At 36.3% G+C, this 14042-nt stretch overlaps 1 protein-coding gene across 4 annotated transcripts in view; it reads left to right on the top strand.

The window, feature by feature from the left end:
* The window catches only part of LOC114664850 (archaemetzincin-2), a 45738-nt gene that overhangs the window by 17135 nt on the left and 14561 nt on the right, over positions 1-14042 (top strand). For all 4 annotated transcript variants that reach the window (XM_051936249.1, XM_028819143.2, XM_051936250.1 and 1 more), the window contains exons 4-5: positions 3003-3131; positions 7333-7496. In XM_051936249.1, the coding sequence (XP_051792209.1) occupies positions 3003-3131; positions 7333-7496 (293 nt within the window). The remainder of the gene's footprint in view (positions 1-3002; positions 3132-7332; positions 7497-14042) is intronic.

Raw genomic sequence — 14042 nt, 5'->3', positions numbered from 1 at the left:
GCTGGTCCACTCTTCCATGGCCACAGCAAAATTTGCATTGTCCCATTTCATTAAGAGATTCAGCTATTAGGTAGATTCTACACTTCAGTACTCCAGGATAGGATTTCCCAGGATGGCTAAGGAACGCGATCCTTTGGTTATTGAAATGCACCCTGCTGTTCCCCTTGTTGTGAGTTATTTTGTTCTAGAAGTAATAGTCTGGGTATTGGCCAGATGTTTCATGTAAAGAGCGGTATTATTCTCTTGTGACTGGTAACTTGTTTGCAGCTTTAGACAAGTGATCTCTAATGTTGTTCTGGGAAGACTCTTTGTTATTGATCCAACTAACTTTGTAATTAAAATAAAATTTGTTGCCTTTACGTAATTTGTTGGTGCATTTCTGGGTGTATTGTCACTCATATATTGGAAGAAAAACTATTTTCGGACAGGCATAATAATTCAGACAACAATAAATTTGAACTACAGATGATGTTGCCCTCTTAGATAGTAATAAACTACAGGACACTTTTTAGCCCCTTCTGAGACAGGTGACACCAAAAACCTGCAGCTGGTGCATAATTCTTGAACTAAGATAACCAAACAAAACTACAAAGGTCATTCATTAAATAAAGACATCATCAATAATATTTTCAGAAATACGTATCAAGAAAAATGCTGTTTAAAATACTATTCCTCAAAAGCAGAAACATTTTTCTACTCTATTAGACTTATTTACAGTCATATGAAAAAGTTTGGGAACCCCTCTCAGCCTGCATAATAATTTACTATACTTTCAACAAAAAAGATAACAGTGGTATGTCTTTCATTTCCTAGGAACAGGTATAGGAGTATTGAGGTGTACTGGGGTGTTTTCTCGAACAAAGATTTTTAGTGAAGCAGTATTTAGTTGTATGAAATTAAATCAAATGTGCAAAAATCTGGGTACCCTTGTAATTTTGCTGATATGAATGCATTTAACTGCTCAATAGATAGATAGATACTTTATTAATCCCAATGGGAAATTCACATTCTCCAGCAGCAGCATAATGATACAATAAATAATATTAAATTAAAGAATGAAAATAATGCAGGTGAAAAACAGGCAATAACTTTGTATAATGTTAAATGTTAACGTTTACACCCCCAATAATAAGTAATAATAATAATAATTAATTAATATTAATTATTATTAATAATAATAAGTAATACTGATTACTTGCAACACCAAATTGGTTGGATTAGCTCATTAAGCCTTGAACTTCATAGACAGGTGTGTCCAATCTTGAGAAAAGGTATTTAAGGTGGTCAGTTGCAAGTTGTACTTCCCTTTGATTCTCCTCTGAAGAGTGACAGCATGGGATCCTCCAAGCAACTCTCAAAAGATCTGAAAACAAATATTGTTCAGTATCATGGTTTAGGGGAAGGCTATAAAAAGCTATCGCAGAGGTTTAAACTGTCAGTTTCAACTGTAAGGAATGTAATCAGGAAATGGAAGGCCACAGGCACAGTAGCTGTTAAACCCAGGTCTGGCAGACCAAGAAAAATACTGGAGTGGCATATGTGCAGGATTGTGAGAATGGTTACAGACAACCCACGGATCACCACCAAAGACCTGCAAGAACATCTTGCTGCAGATGGTGTATCTGTACATCGTTCTACAATTCAGTGCAATTTGCACAAAGAACATCTGTATGGCAGGGTGAGGAGAAAGAAGCCCTTTCTGCATTCACGCCACAAACAAGAGTTGCTTGTTGTATGCAAATGGTCATTTAGACAAGCCAGATTCATTTTGTAACAAAGTGCTTTGGACTGATGAGACACAAATTGAGTTATTTGGTCATCACAAAAAGCGCTTTGCATGGCGGAAGAAGAACACCACATTCCAAGAAAAACACCTGCTACCTACTGTCAAATTTGGTGGAGGTTCCATCATGCTGTGCGGTTGTGCAGCTAGTTCAGAGACTGGGGCCCTTGTGTGACAGGTGGCCGGGTCCCATGAAGGCATGCCCCACGGCTGAAGAAAAATAAAAGTGTTTTATTTAAGTACGTGCCTCTGTCTCAGTCTGTGCCAGGTCGGGCGCTATATAGTGCATTTTCACACTTGTTAAAGTCGAGGGTTGGATGAATTCAACCCAATATCAACAAATTCTTCAGGATAATGTTCAAGCATCAGTCACAAAGTTGAAGTTACACAGGGGTTGGATATTCCAACAAGACAATGACCAAAAACACAGTTCGAAATCTGCATGAGGGAGAAGTACAATGTTCTGGAATGCTGTCACAGTCCCCTGACTTGAATATCATCGAAAATCTATGGGATGATTTGAAGCAGGCTGTCCATGCTCGGCAGCCATCAAATTTAACTGGAGAGATTTTTTTATGGAAGAATGGTCAAAAATACCTCCATCCAGAATCCAGACACTCATCAAAGGCTATAGGAGGTGTCTAGAAGCTGTTATATTTGAAACTAAGTATTGATGTAATATCTCTGTTAGGGTGCCCAAATTTATGCACCTGTCTAATTTTGTTATGATGCATATTGCATATTTTCTGTTAAACTTAATGTCACTGCTGAAATACTACTGTTTCCATAAGGCATGTCATATATTAAAAGGAAGTTGCTACTATCTATCTATCTATCTATCTATCTATCTATCTATCTATCTATCTATCTAACAAAATATAAAGTGTGTATCGTGCCAGATGTAAAATGCTCAAAAATGTGTATTTTTGGAAATATATTTAGTGCTCCTTTGCTTATATTTATGTCTTAATAAAAGATGCTACTAGATATAACAGAATGGCTTTTTTAGTAAGGCATTGTGAGTTTCATAGAACTTTTGCTGCAACAGAGTGATGTCAAAATATCAGCCAGCCTGTTTAACTAGACAAGGTTCACTGTTTGAAGTGTCCAGGATGATGGTAAAGAGTCAGTTAAGATCAAATTTAGTATTTCTCTATTCACCCAGTAAAGCAGCACATCTAGTGTAATTAGTGTTTCTATTGTTTATTTTTTATCATAGGTAGTCTTCTTCATTACTTGAAGAAGAGGAAACCTAAAGATGCCTTCTGCATTGTAGGAATCACAATGATCGATTTGTATCCTGAAGACTCCTGGAACTTTGTATTTGGACAAGCTTCTCTTACAGAAGGTAGCTGAGAAGGGAATTTTTGGGTCATAATTGTTTTAAATTTGTGAATTTATTGCATAATGCCTATTTTTTTGTATTTATAATATGTTGCATGCGGGAGTTGGAGTTTAATTTGATATCAGTAGGTCAATTTGCGATGGTCAACCAACAGCCTTCATGTGTTGCAGTTTATCAGTAAGGCATATCTTAATGGTTGTTCCTTCAAATATAAATTACAAAAATATATATATTTTTTTTTTCTATTTATAGTCCCGTTGCTGTGCTTTAATTAACACAGTAAAGTACATTTTAGTAAAATATTGTACAGACTACTGTCTTTTTGTTCTTGTACTCTGGTTCACATTCATCTTCAAACCTGTGGTCTAGTAAGAAGCCATAATTATATTTTTCAATTCATTCAGGACAGAAGTTGGTCCCTTCATTTTGAGAAAGTAGCAATATCTATTGTGTTCTTTTTTTTTTTTTTTTTTTTTTGAAGTGCAGGATGGCTTGGTCATTCACTTGAGGTATTCACACAAGATGCAAAGCCTACAAGGGGTCTGATTACAGTGGAGCAATGCTTGCTTTGGCTGGATGTAACTTAAATTAACAACAAGATGCAAACTGACTAAAACTGTCAGGAACCACTTAATTGCAGGGCCCATTCACTTGTACATCAGCACTCACAGGGCCAGTTTACCATCACCATGTAATCTGGCCTGCATATCTTTTGGGATGTGCCAGTAAAACTCACAGTGACATAAAGAGAACATGCAAACTCCATATGGACATTACTGGTAGATAAAAAGTTCACAGAACATTAGATCCTTAAAGCTGCTGATCCTGTTGTAAAGTATATATTAGCTAAATTGTTAAAGAATACTGATAGTGTGGTTTACTTATGTGTTGAGATATCTTAACACAATACACACTTTTTAAAATTATATTTTTTATTGGTACGTTTCTTGTGTTTTATTTTGTGAAAGAGATAAGGTTGGCCTGTTTTTATTATTTGGCTCATGACATCCCCAGTACTGAACAGATACTCTATTTAGGGTTTGTTCCTGCCTTGCAGTCTTTGAATAACATTGGGTTTCTTAATGAATGTGCCCTGTAGGCAAATTCACTTAAATTTACATAGCACCCTGAACTTTGCTTTATCACAAAACATCTTTATATATAATACACTACTGTGACTGTCTGTTTGTCTGTCCAGGATTTGAAATTATCTGTAGCTTGCAAACCGTTTGACCTATTGACCTGAAATTTGGTACAAATATACTATGTGACATCTACTCTCTGCTTTCGGGGTGATGATTGACCTCCAAGGTTATTACTCTTTTCAGTTTTATTTTATTTTATTGTAGAATCACCTCTGTGCAGAGGCTAGCGGGACAGCCTTGGGGCGCATGTGTACAGGCGTCGTTCTCATCCCTTCCACCTTCGCTGTCACTTCCCCTACCTCTTCATATCTTATATCATTCTTGAGGCAGATTGAAGACTTAAGTGCCAGCTTAAGTGAAAAATTAAAGAAACACAAATACTGACTTAATCAGTTTTAACACGAAAAGATGCTGACGAAAGAAGAGAAGAAGCGGGCTGCAAGGGTGGAGAAAAGAAGAGCTGCTCAGGAAGCAGCAAGCGCATCAACCTCTGAGCAAACAAATGCTAAACGTACAGAGAAAGAGTATTAAAACTATGAGTGCCCAAGTCAAGTGTATTCGTGCAATGCACCGTTACTGGTCATAGAATTAATTGCAAATGTGCTTTACATTTACTTTTATTTTATATTATGTTTGATGTTGTCTAGGATTTGCTTTATGAAATGACATACTGTAATATAGAAGTGGTAGCAGCTTTCCCGAGGGACACTTTTTAACCAGCAAGTCGTACACGTAAGGGGGTAGTGTGCAATTTTGTACAATTATTGAATATAGCAATCCCTTAAATGTTTATGTGCATAGACCAATGAACAGTACACCACAGAATTGTGGAAAATAATCTTAGATGAATTTGGGTCTTTATGGCATCTTACACCTTTTGCATCTTATTAATCGTGTTGCCTTTGTTTTAAGTGATGCTAAAAGGATTTTCAAACACTTTAATGTTCTTGTTGTCATCTGTGAATTTCCAGAACTTTATTCAGAAGACTTGTAACAGTGTCTTGTGGAAGTTTTACCCTTTGAGATACACTCTCTGGGAAACCTCAACATATGGTTGGTGTTATTCTTAAGAAATTGGAATGGTACAACCAAAACTCAACACAGCTGGAGGCCATTCAACCTTTCTGGATGGTTGGTGGTCATACAAGTGTTGATATACGTTTTAATGTTAACAGGTGTGTATTTTTTTAGGGTATTTTTTTTTTTTTGCTACAATTTGGATTGCTAACATTAAATTCTTTCTCTTATTTGATCCAGTTTGGTATCACAGGGTGCTAGAGCCTTTCCAGATTGTGTTGAATGCAAAGCAGGAACCAGTGATAAATAAGATGTCATTCAATTGCAGGACCAACTCATACACACGTTTTTAAAACACACTGATTTAAAAACGTCACTTAAAGGGGAACAATCACATTTTTTCTATTTTGAAACCAGGAGGAAGGATCTGTGTCACTTGGGCATCTGTGGTTTTCATAATCTGGTAATGTGTCTTGATTTCAGGTAGTTAAACTGTGAAAGATGTGTAGATTTTCTATAGAGGCTGTTATCAGTTATGCACAAGGAGTAGGCTCCAGATGGAGTCGTTTTGTGTGTGTGTGTGTAATTGATGTCTAAATACATTTTTACATGATAAATGAATACAAACTTGTCCAATCTACAAAAGTTGAATGCTTCAGAACTTGGTAACATTTTGTTAATTTTTAAAATTTTTATTTTAAGTTCCAGAGGCAGCATTTTGATGTAATGAATGTTACAACATTACTACATCACAGATCTCGTGTCTGGGCTGGAGTCATAGGCTTGAATTGTTGTCTTTGTGCAGTTTTTTGTTCTCCCCATATCTGTATATGCATTCCTCTCACAACCCCAGAGTTATGTAGGTTATTTTAATTAATTGGAAATATCAGGTTGGGCTCCACAAGGGACTACTGCCCTTGGCCAGGGCTGTTTCCTGCCTTGCACTCAGTGTTGCTGGAATACATTCCAGTCCCACCTTGACCTTATAGTGGATTAAGGGTGTTTGAGAAAGCTCTCTTATGTCAATGGTTAATGAGATAATCTGTGTTGCACTTTCAGAGTTAAGATGACAATCACGTGAATGTGCAAATGTGGCTGTATTTTAACTTCGCTAATTCTAGATGATCTCATTAAGGAAAGGGAATGGAAGTTGTCTTGTTTTATTCAGATGAAATCATGATCTTCTATTATGGCTCAAAGTACTGTGTTTGAACACTGGGTGGCAGCACGCTCATGCTTTGATCTGACAGTCGCCCTGCTTCCTTAAATCAGTCTCTTAAACTTTCAGCAGCATTTTATTTACGTCAAATGTAGCCTTGCCTTAGTCAAATGTTTACTGTGTTAATTCATCTAACCCAATAATGTGAATAATGATATCTTGTTTGTAGTACCAAATTAAATGACTGCTCATTTTAAGAATGTATTGCTATTGATATTTAATGTTGTGGTCTACTACTTTTTTTCTTGTTGCATTTACTTAACATACTTAGTAGCTATGCCAACAAAAGATTTTGTTTTTAAGTAAACCGTATATTGATTGGTTAGTTTACGCTTCAAGAAAATGTTGCAATGGCCCCATTGTCTATTGAAATAAAATTAATGCCACAGATTCGGTCTTTATTTTCCACATGACCCTGGGAACAGCAATAAGGGAATGTGACTGAGCTTGTGTTTATATTTCTGCTTTCTACTCTCTCAATTGTCAACATTTCCTGATGAATGTTGCACGGAGATTCAACATATTTATCAGTATTTTGTTATGTCTATAATGTTCTTGCTTCACTTATAAGTGAACTGGTTGCAGCTCCTTAGCTGAATTTGTTTTTGATTGTTTCTAAACTAAAACTAAATGTGTGTGGTGTCAAGGTTTTGTAACTACTTCATACACTATTGTAGCAAAAGGGTTGATCTGTCTAATGCCATCAGACACCATAGTGGGAAAATATATTACTGTGAATGTGGAGTCACAAACTAGAGGAGTTTTAAAATGTACAAGATTTGCAAGCTCAAAATAGTGTTTTTCCTTTCCCTTTTCATTATAGGGATGGGCATTTTTAGTTTTGCCAGGTATGACGACAACTTTTATAGTCGTGAGTACAAAGGCCGGATACAGAAATCAAAGAAGCTGACTCCTGGAGACTATTCCATATTCAACAGTTACTATACCCCACCTGTAACCAGTGCTCTACTGTATCGCTCATGCAGAGTAAGTTCTAGTTGTACAATTATGTGTATCCTGACTTTTTATGATTCTAAATGCATTGCATGGTAAGAATGCACAAACACCTTATTGTCAAGGTCCCTTTATACCCTATCACATTATCATTATTTCTAATATTTTTGTGAAAATGAAGGCCTTGATTCTTGTCATTAAGTACTACATTGGAAAGTTAAAATATTAGTTATTATGAGACACAATGCTAAAAGGGAATCATTTACATTGATTGGAAGTATGTTGTGTTTGTGTGGCAGCATAAATTCAAGTAATTATAGTTTATCTTTAACACAACAATAAATATTTTTAACATAGTAAGATTCAAACGGTCAATTTAAAGAAAAGATAAATCACCAGTATACTGTAAATATCTGTATCTTCAATACATTGACCCATATATCGATGCGGGAATCACTCTATGATTGGGCTCAAGATATAGTCAAGTCAAGTCAACTTTATTTATAAAGCACTTTACATACAACAGCCGCTGACCAAAGTGCTGAACATAGGCTAAAATAAATTTTAAACAAAAACAAAATAATAAATAAGTAAAATAAAATACAATAAATGAAACTAATTAAAACATAGTAAACACAAGTAAACAGAGTTAATACAGAGTAAAATCAACTGCTCACACAGGATCAAACGCCAAACCAAAGAGGTAAGTCTTAAGAGCAGACTTAAAAATGGGCAGTGAGGAGGCCTGTCTAATGTGGATCGGCAGTGAATTCCAGAGCCTTGGAGCCACAACGGAAAAAGCCCTATCCCCCCTGAGCTTTCGCTGAGTCCTAGGCACATCCAGAAGCAGCTGACGAGCTCATCTGAGTGAGTGGGAAGGAGAGTGCATATGCAGCAGCTCAGCGAGGTAGGGCGGAGCAAGCCCATTTAAGGACTTAAAAACAAATAAAAGAATCTTAAAATGAACTCTAAACTGAACAGGCAGCCAGTGCAGTGAGGATAACACAGGTGTAATGTGCTAATTTTTTCGTGTGCCAGTTAAAAGGCGTGCAGCAGCATTTTGCACCAGCTGGAGCCGAGACAGGGTGGACTGGCTAACACCAACATACAAGGAATTACAATAGTCCAGCCGGGTTGTAATGAAAACGTGGATTACTGTTGTAAATTGATCTTTGGAAAAAATGTTTTTTATCTTCGCCAAACGTCTCAGCTGAAAAAAACAAGATTTCACCACCGCGCTGATCTGACCGTCCAGTCTAAAATCCTCATCTATCCTAAAACCCAGATTTGTAATGACAGGTGTACCATATTGTGCAAGGGGACCCAAATCCACAGGAGCAGAAGTAGAAATAGACCCACTGGTGCCCCCAGGACCAAAAACTATAACCTCTGTCTTATTTTCATTAAAATTTAAGAAGTTTACTGCCATCCAAGCTTTCACCTCTTCTAGGCACATAACCAAAGTTTGTATGGAGTAAGCATCCTTGCGTTTGAGGGGTACATAAACCTGAGTATCGTCTGCATAACAATGGAAAGCAATTTTATGCTTTCTAAGAATAGAGCCAAGAGGCAGGAGATACAAAGAAAATAGCAGAGGACCAAGTATGGAGCCTTGAAACCCCACATGATAGTGAAGCAGAGGAGGATCTAAATTCATCTAGCCTCACTGAAAAAGTTCTTTGAGTCAAGTATGATTTAAACCATGCCAAGGCAGTACCACGAATGCCCACATAATGCTCCAGACGAGATAATAAAATACTATGATCTATAGTATCAAAAGCAGCTGTTAAATCGAGCAGAACTAAAATCACATAATCCCCTGAGTCTGTTGCCAAAAGGATGTCATTAAAAACCTTCAGTAATGCGGTTTCAGTACTGTGAAGCGGCTTAAAACCAGATTGAAACACTTCGAGCACATCACTTTTATCTAAAAAGGCTTTCAATTGAATATACACACTTCTCTCCAAAATTTTGGACAGAAATGGAAGCTTGGAAATCGGTCTAAAATTGGATAGAACAGTGGGATCTAGGCTTGGTTTTTTGATCAATGGTTGCACTATGGCATGTTTAAATAAATTAGGAACTATGCCTGAGGAAAGGCTGCTATTGATAATAGCAAGAACAGATGGGCCTAAAACAGAAATAATCTCTTTAAAAAGAGAAGGTGGGACAACATCAAAAGGAGAACCTGAGAGCTTCGATTGACCATCAATCTCATGTAAACAAGATAGAGTCACCGGCTCAAACTGATAAAAAACAGCAGAGCAGGGGAGAACAGCTAAGGGGTCATAAACAGTGAGAGGTATATGAGCCCTAACATTGTTCACCTTATCTACAAAGAAGTGCAAAAATTTCTCACATGTCTCAAAAGAAGGTTCCATGCAGGCATTCTGTGGAGCATTTAAAACCCTATCTATAAGTTCAAATAACACACGAGGTTTGTGATAGTTTGACAGAATAATATTTGACATGTACGCTATTTTGGCATCTTTCACAATAAACTGATAACGACGCCAGCAGTCTTTCAATACTTGAAACGATACATGCAAATTGTCCTTTCTCCACTTGCGCTCGGCTTTCCGGCACTCGCGTCTAACAGCGCGTATCTGTATAAGTATCTGTATTCTTGGTGGACTGCATGGTATCCTCATTCTCCAAACATCAACACATGGGATTAACCTTCATTTGAGACTGTTTTTTCTTGATACATATTACTTTTCATAGGATGGATTTTTGAGATGTTGTGTACAAAAATACTGGGGGTGGGATTTCAGTTTAACTGTGAGGGCATTATATTTGTATAATACATGTATGGTTTTTGATGAAGATAAATGATGAATTTGGCACCTGGTTTATATTGTTGAGGTGCGATTCTGATATCAGTATATGGGTCTATGTATTGAAGATATACAGTAGATATGTATAGTATATTGGTAGTCTATCACTTCTTTAAATTGACTGTTTGAATCTAGCTATGTTAACAATACTTATTGTTGTGTTAGAGGTGCGCTATAGGTTTGAGAATATTGTTACGCTTCTCTTTTACTGTTACATTTTTTCTGAATGAGTGTAAATTCTAATATTCCTGACGGTTATAATTACAGTTGCATAATTTTGATTTCATACATTCCACTGTAACAGTAAAAATTAGAAGGTGGACGTTAAGACCTTTGCCACTGTTGCCATTTCACCTGCAACATACCCAACTGAAAATCAAATCAGGTTCAAAGAAGTACGGCCTTTATTTCAAAATGACTTCTTTATCTGGCAGCCTAGCAATTCTGACTGCCTTTTCTCTTATCATCCATTATTTATTTTCTGGTTGAAGGTTATTCTGACAAGTACAAAGTTATGTTAAGTTGCCTTAAATTACATTATATGACTTGTGTAAATGAACAGAGTGGAACATGGCTGGTTACTTATTAAATATTTCTCAGGTCAGTTTAAAGTTTCCTTTTTCAGTTTTGAAATCATGTAATGTTCAAATGGCAATGGTCTTGAAAGACCCTCTCATGTAAGATGTAAAAGGAACTAAAGAAATGATAAGGAGGCAATGCAAAATAAAGAAATAGCATTTGTCATTTATTTAAAAGGAAATTGGTAATTTCAGAAGTGAATTTTCATGATATTCAATTATTAGAATGGTTAATAAAGATTTGTGTTGATACCTGATAAAAATTGGAATGACATTTGGTGCAAGCAATATTTAAACAACCTCCATTCATTTTTCCAATTCAGAATTTCTAGGAATAGTTCTGTCTATAGGATGGAACTGTTCATGGAAAGAAGGCCAAAATGTCATATGTCACTCTTAAAGTTACCTAAACACTTCTTTGTGGGGAGGAAATACAAAATGTTAATCACAGCAAAGCCAGAATAATCGAGGTTATGGCTGAATAAACATATTCACTCATGCTGTCCTTAGGTTGACACAGTCCATCATTTTTATAGCTCTTCTCTGACTAATTTAAGGATTTTGTGCTTGATTTTTCATCACATCACAGTAAGCTGGAGGCTGTCCTGGCAGCAATGGATGCATGGAAAGAACTAAACCTGAATAGCATACTAGTTCATCATAGAGCACATGCTCAAAGTCAATTGCAGCGGACCATTTTGTAGTCTCCAGTTAATGCAGTATGGATAATTTAAAGTTATGAAAAGAACCAGGAATTAGCAGAGAGCAGAAAAAGTCAACACAAGTGGTAATCAGTCTGAGAATTCTAGTTAGGTTTCTGGCTTTTTAAGGTGGGTGTCCTAACCATTTTACTATCATGCCATAATGACCAGTTTCAACTATCCAAAAGTTGTTTTTGTGTACTGTATATGATTTAGAATCTGGATTAATATTTAAAGCAAGATGGAAAAGAATTCTCAATATAAACTTCATTTTTAAAAATATGTTATATATTAACTTGAGCTACGATTTGACCACCTATGTGAGAGTTCGAGTTACCTTGTAATCTTAACTTGTTGGTTGGTTAGAGACTAAAAAAATCTTCATTTACATTGATAATTAGGACCACTTTCAAATCTAAAGTTAACCTTTTCACAGTATTTCTGCGTTAAACTGGGAACCAGTGAAAGCAGTGATCAGATTTCTGGAATTGGACAGATAGCACACAGGTTTACGTGAATTTCAAATCTAGAAAATGTCATAGGTATCGATTAATGTGGCTTTATTCTAGTTTAAATTAGCATTCTTAATTTTTAAACATTTTTCACTTTATTTTTGAGGTAATCATTTATAGGCAAATAAAATGCTTTATAGGAATGCAAGACATGTCTCTATTACTAGTACTGTCATCTTAGCAGCATCTGTTTATTATGAACTGGCTATTACTGCATGGCACTGGTTGTGGTCGTGACCATAAGTGAAAATATCAAGCATGCAAGAACATTTTTTTTTCTTCATTTTCTGTGAGTACTGTTTACAAATCCCTGGTGTACCCATCAGGAATTGTTAGCTCCACACAGATGGACCAGGTTCAATGCTGGGAACTTTACAGTGGAAGGTCATTCTGTTTATGGTCCTGCCTCACAACCGCAGTGGTGACAAAATAACCACAATAACAGCACAAGTCTATCACAACACAAATGATAATTTTATACTTAGCTTGTAAGAAATTATCTTTCAGCATACAAACTCACACTTTGTTCCCTGCATGGCAATCTGCAATAAAAGTTGGCAAGAGCTGAACACAGCGGTTAGCTGAGGTGCTTGCAGTTCTTATCCGGGTGCTGTCATAGAGTGCACACATTTAGAAGATGGAAAGATCATGGAGTGCTGCAATTGTGCAGTCAGCAGTAATGGTGCTCCAGAATTTGAGTGGTACAGTGATTGTGGGCTCTCAAAATGCCAGTGTTTGATAACACTTTATGCATGTTTAAGATAATGCTATTTTGGTACAATTAATTGGTAGCTTCATAACACCTAAGATAATGCAATTTTGGTACAATTAATTGGGAGCTTCGTAACACCATGTTAGAAGTTATCTTACCAGCGCTTATTCTGGCAGAACCCAAGAAAGATTTTTTTCACAGTGTAGTAATGAAACAAAAGCAATAATGTGTTTAATAAAAAGGAAAAAGAAAGCAACATAGCATAATAGTATTAAACAGAAATGGTATATGAAAGAATAATATTTCATAGGCAAGATTTACAAGTGTAAAAATTATTGACTACACAGACCACAGTGACAATTTCAATATAGAATATTAATTGAACTTTATGGCTGATTACATCATGTTTATGCATTTTTCTCTTTCCTGCTTGTTTTAGGGAGAATTAGCCGACTAATTTTGGCTTATTTTGGCAGTTATTTGAGTTTCTTTCTGAAATCTGATTCTGTTGTTCAGTTTTCTAAACTCGGTTCTTTGGAATCCAAATTGTAAATGCCATCCATGTATTTTTCACCCTGTCTTCAAAAAAAAATACACCTACAGATCTAAGCAGGGCATGTTTTGCTTTGACTGCTAACTACCAAGTGGCACTTATCTACTCTTGCTGTATTAATGTTTATTGTGATGTGGATCTTTAAACCAAGCAGTTTGTTTTCTAGTTCCTACAGTATAATCCAGAAAAAGATGTCAGAAATTCATGGAACCAAATGCACAGCATGTGTGTAGCTTATGAGGTTTGTTGTTTATAGGAACAGTGATAAATTAAAGATTGAACCCTGGTACAGTTTCTGTGAAGTATGCTGTTTTCTTCTGTATGCAAGTTTCCTCCCTAAACACCTACTGTTGGATAGGCTGCAGACTTCAGATCGGGCCAGTTGAGTGACAATGCCTTACAGTGCATTAGTGTCATGTCCAGGGCTGATTTTTGCCTTGCTCTTCGAGGCTGGCAGGAAATTTTCCAATGCCCCATTTTGATAACAAGCATGAAGCAGGTATAGAAAATCAATAACGAGAAGTATTGTTTTTGCTTTCTACAAACTTTTAACTCAGTGGGGATGTTTGCAGAACAGGAAACTTGTTTCGCAGATGTACTTTAGTACTGTTGTTTTAAATTTTCTCTCGGTGTCTTTGTAAATTTTTTCTGATACCTCCAGTTCTCAAAATTGTGCTTAACGATTT

Source organism: Erpetoichthys calabaricus, chromosome 14, assembly GCF_900747795.2.
Source record: "Erpetoichthys calabaricus chromosome 14, fErpCal1.3, whole genome shotgun sequence".
NCBI classification, from domain to species: Eukaryota; Metazoa; Chordata; class Cladistia; order Polypteriformes; family Polypteridae; genus Erpetoichthys; species Erpetoichthys calabaricus.
The sequence above is the reverse complement of the archived record's forward strand: the minus strand, read 5'-3'. Positions and strand labels throughout refer to the sequence as shown.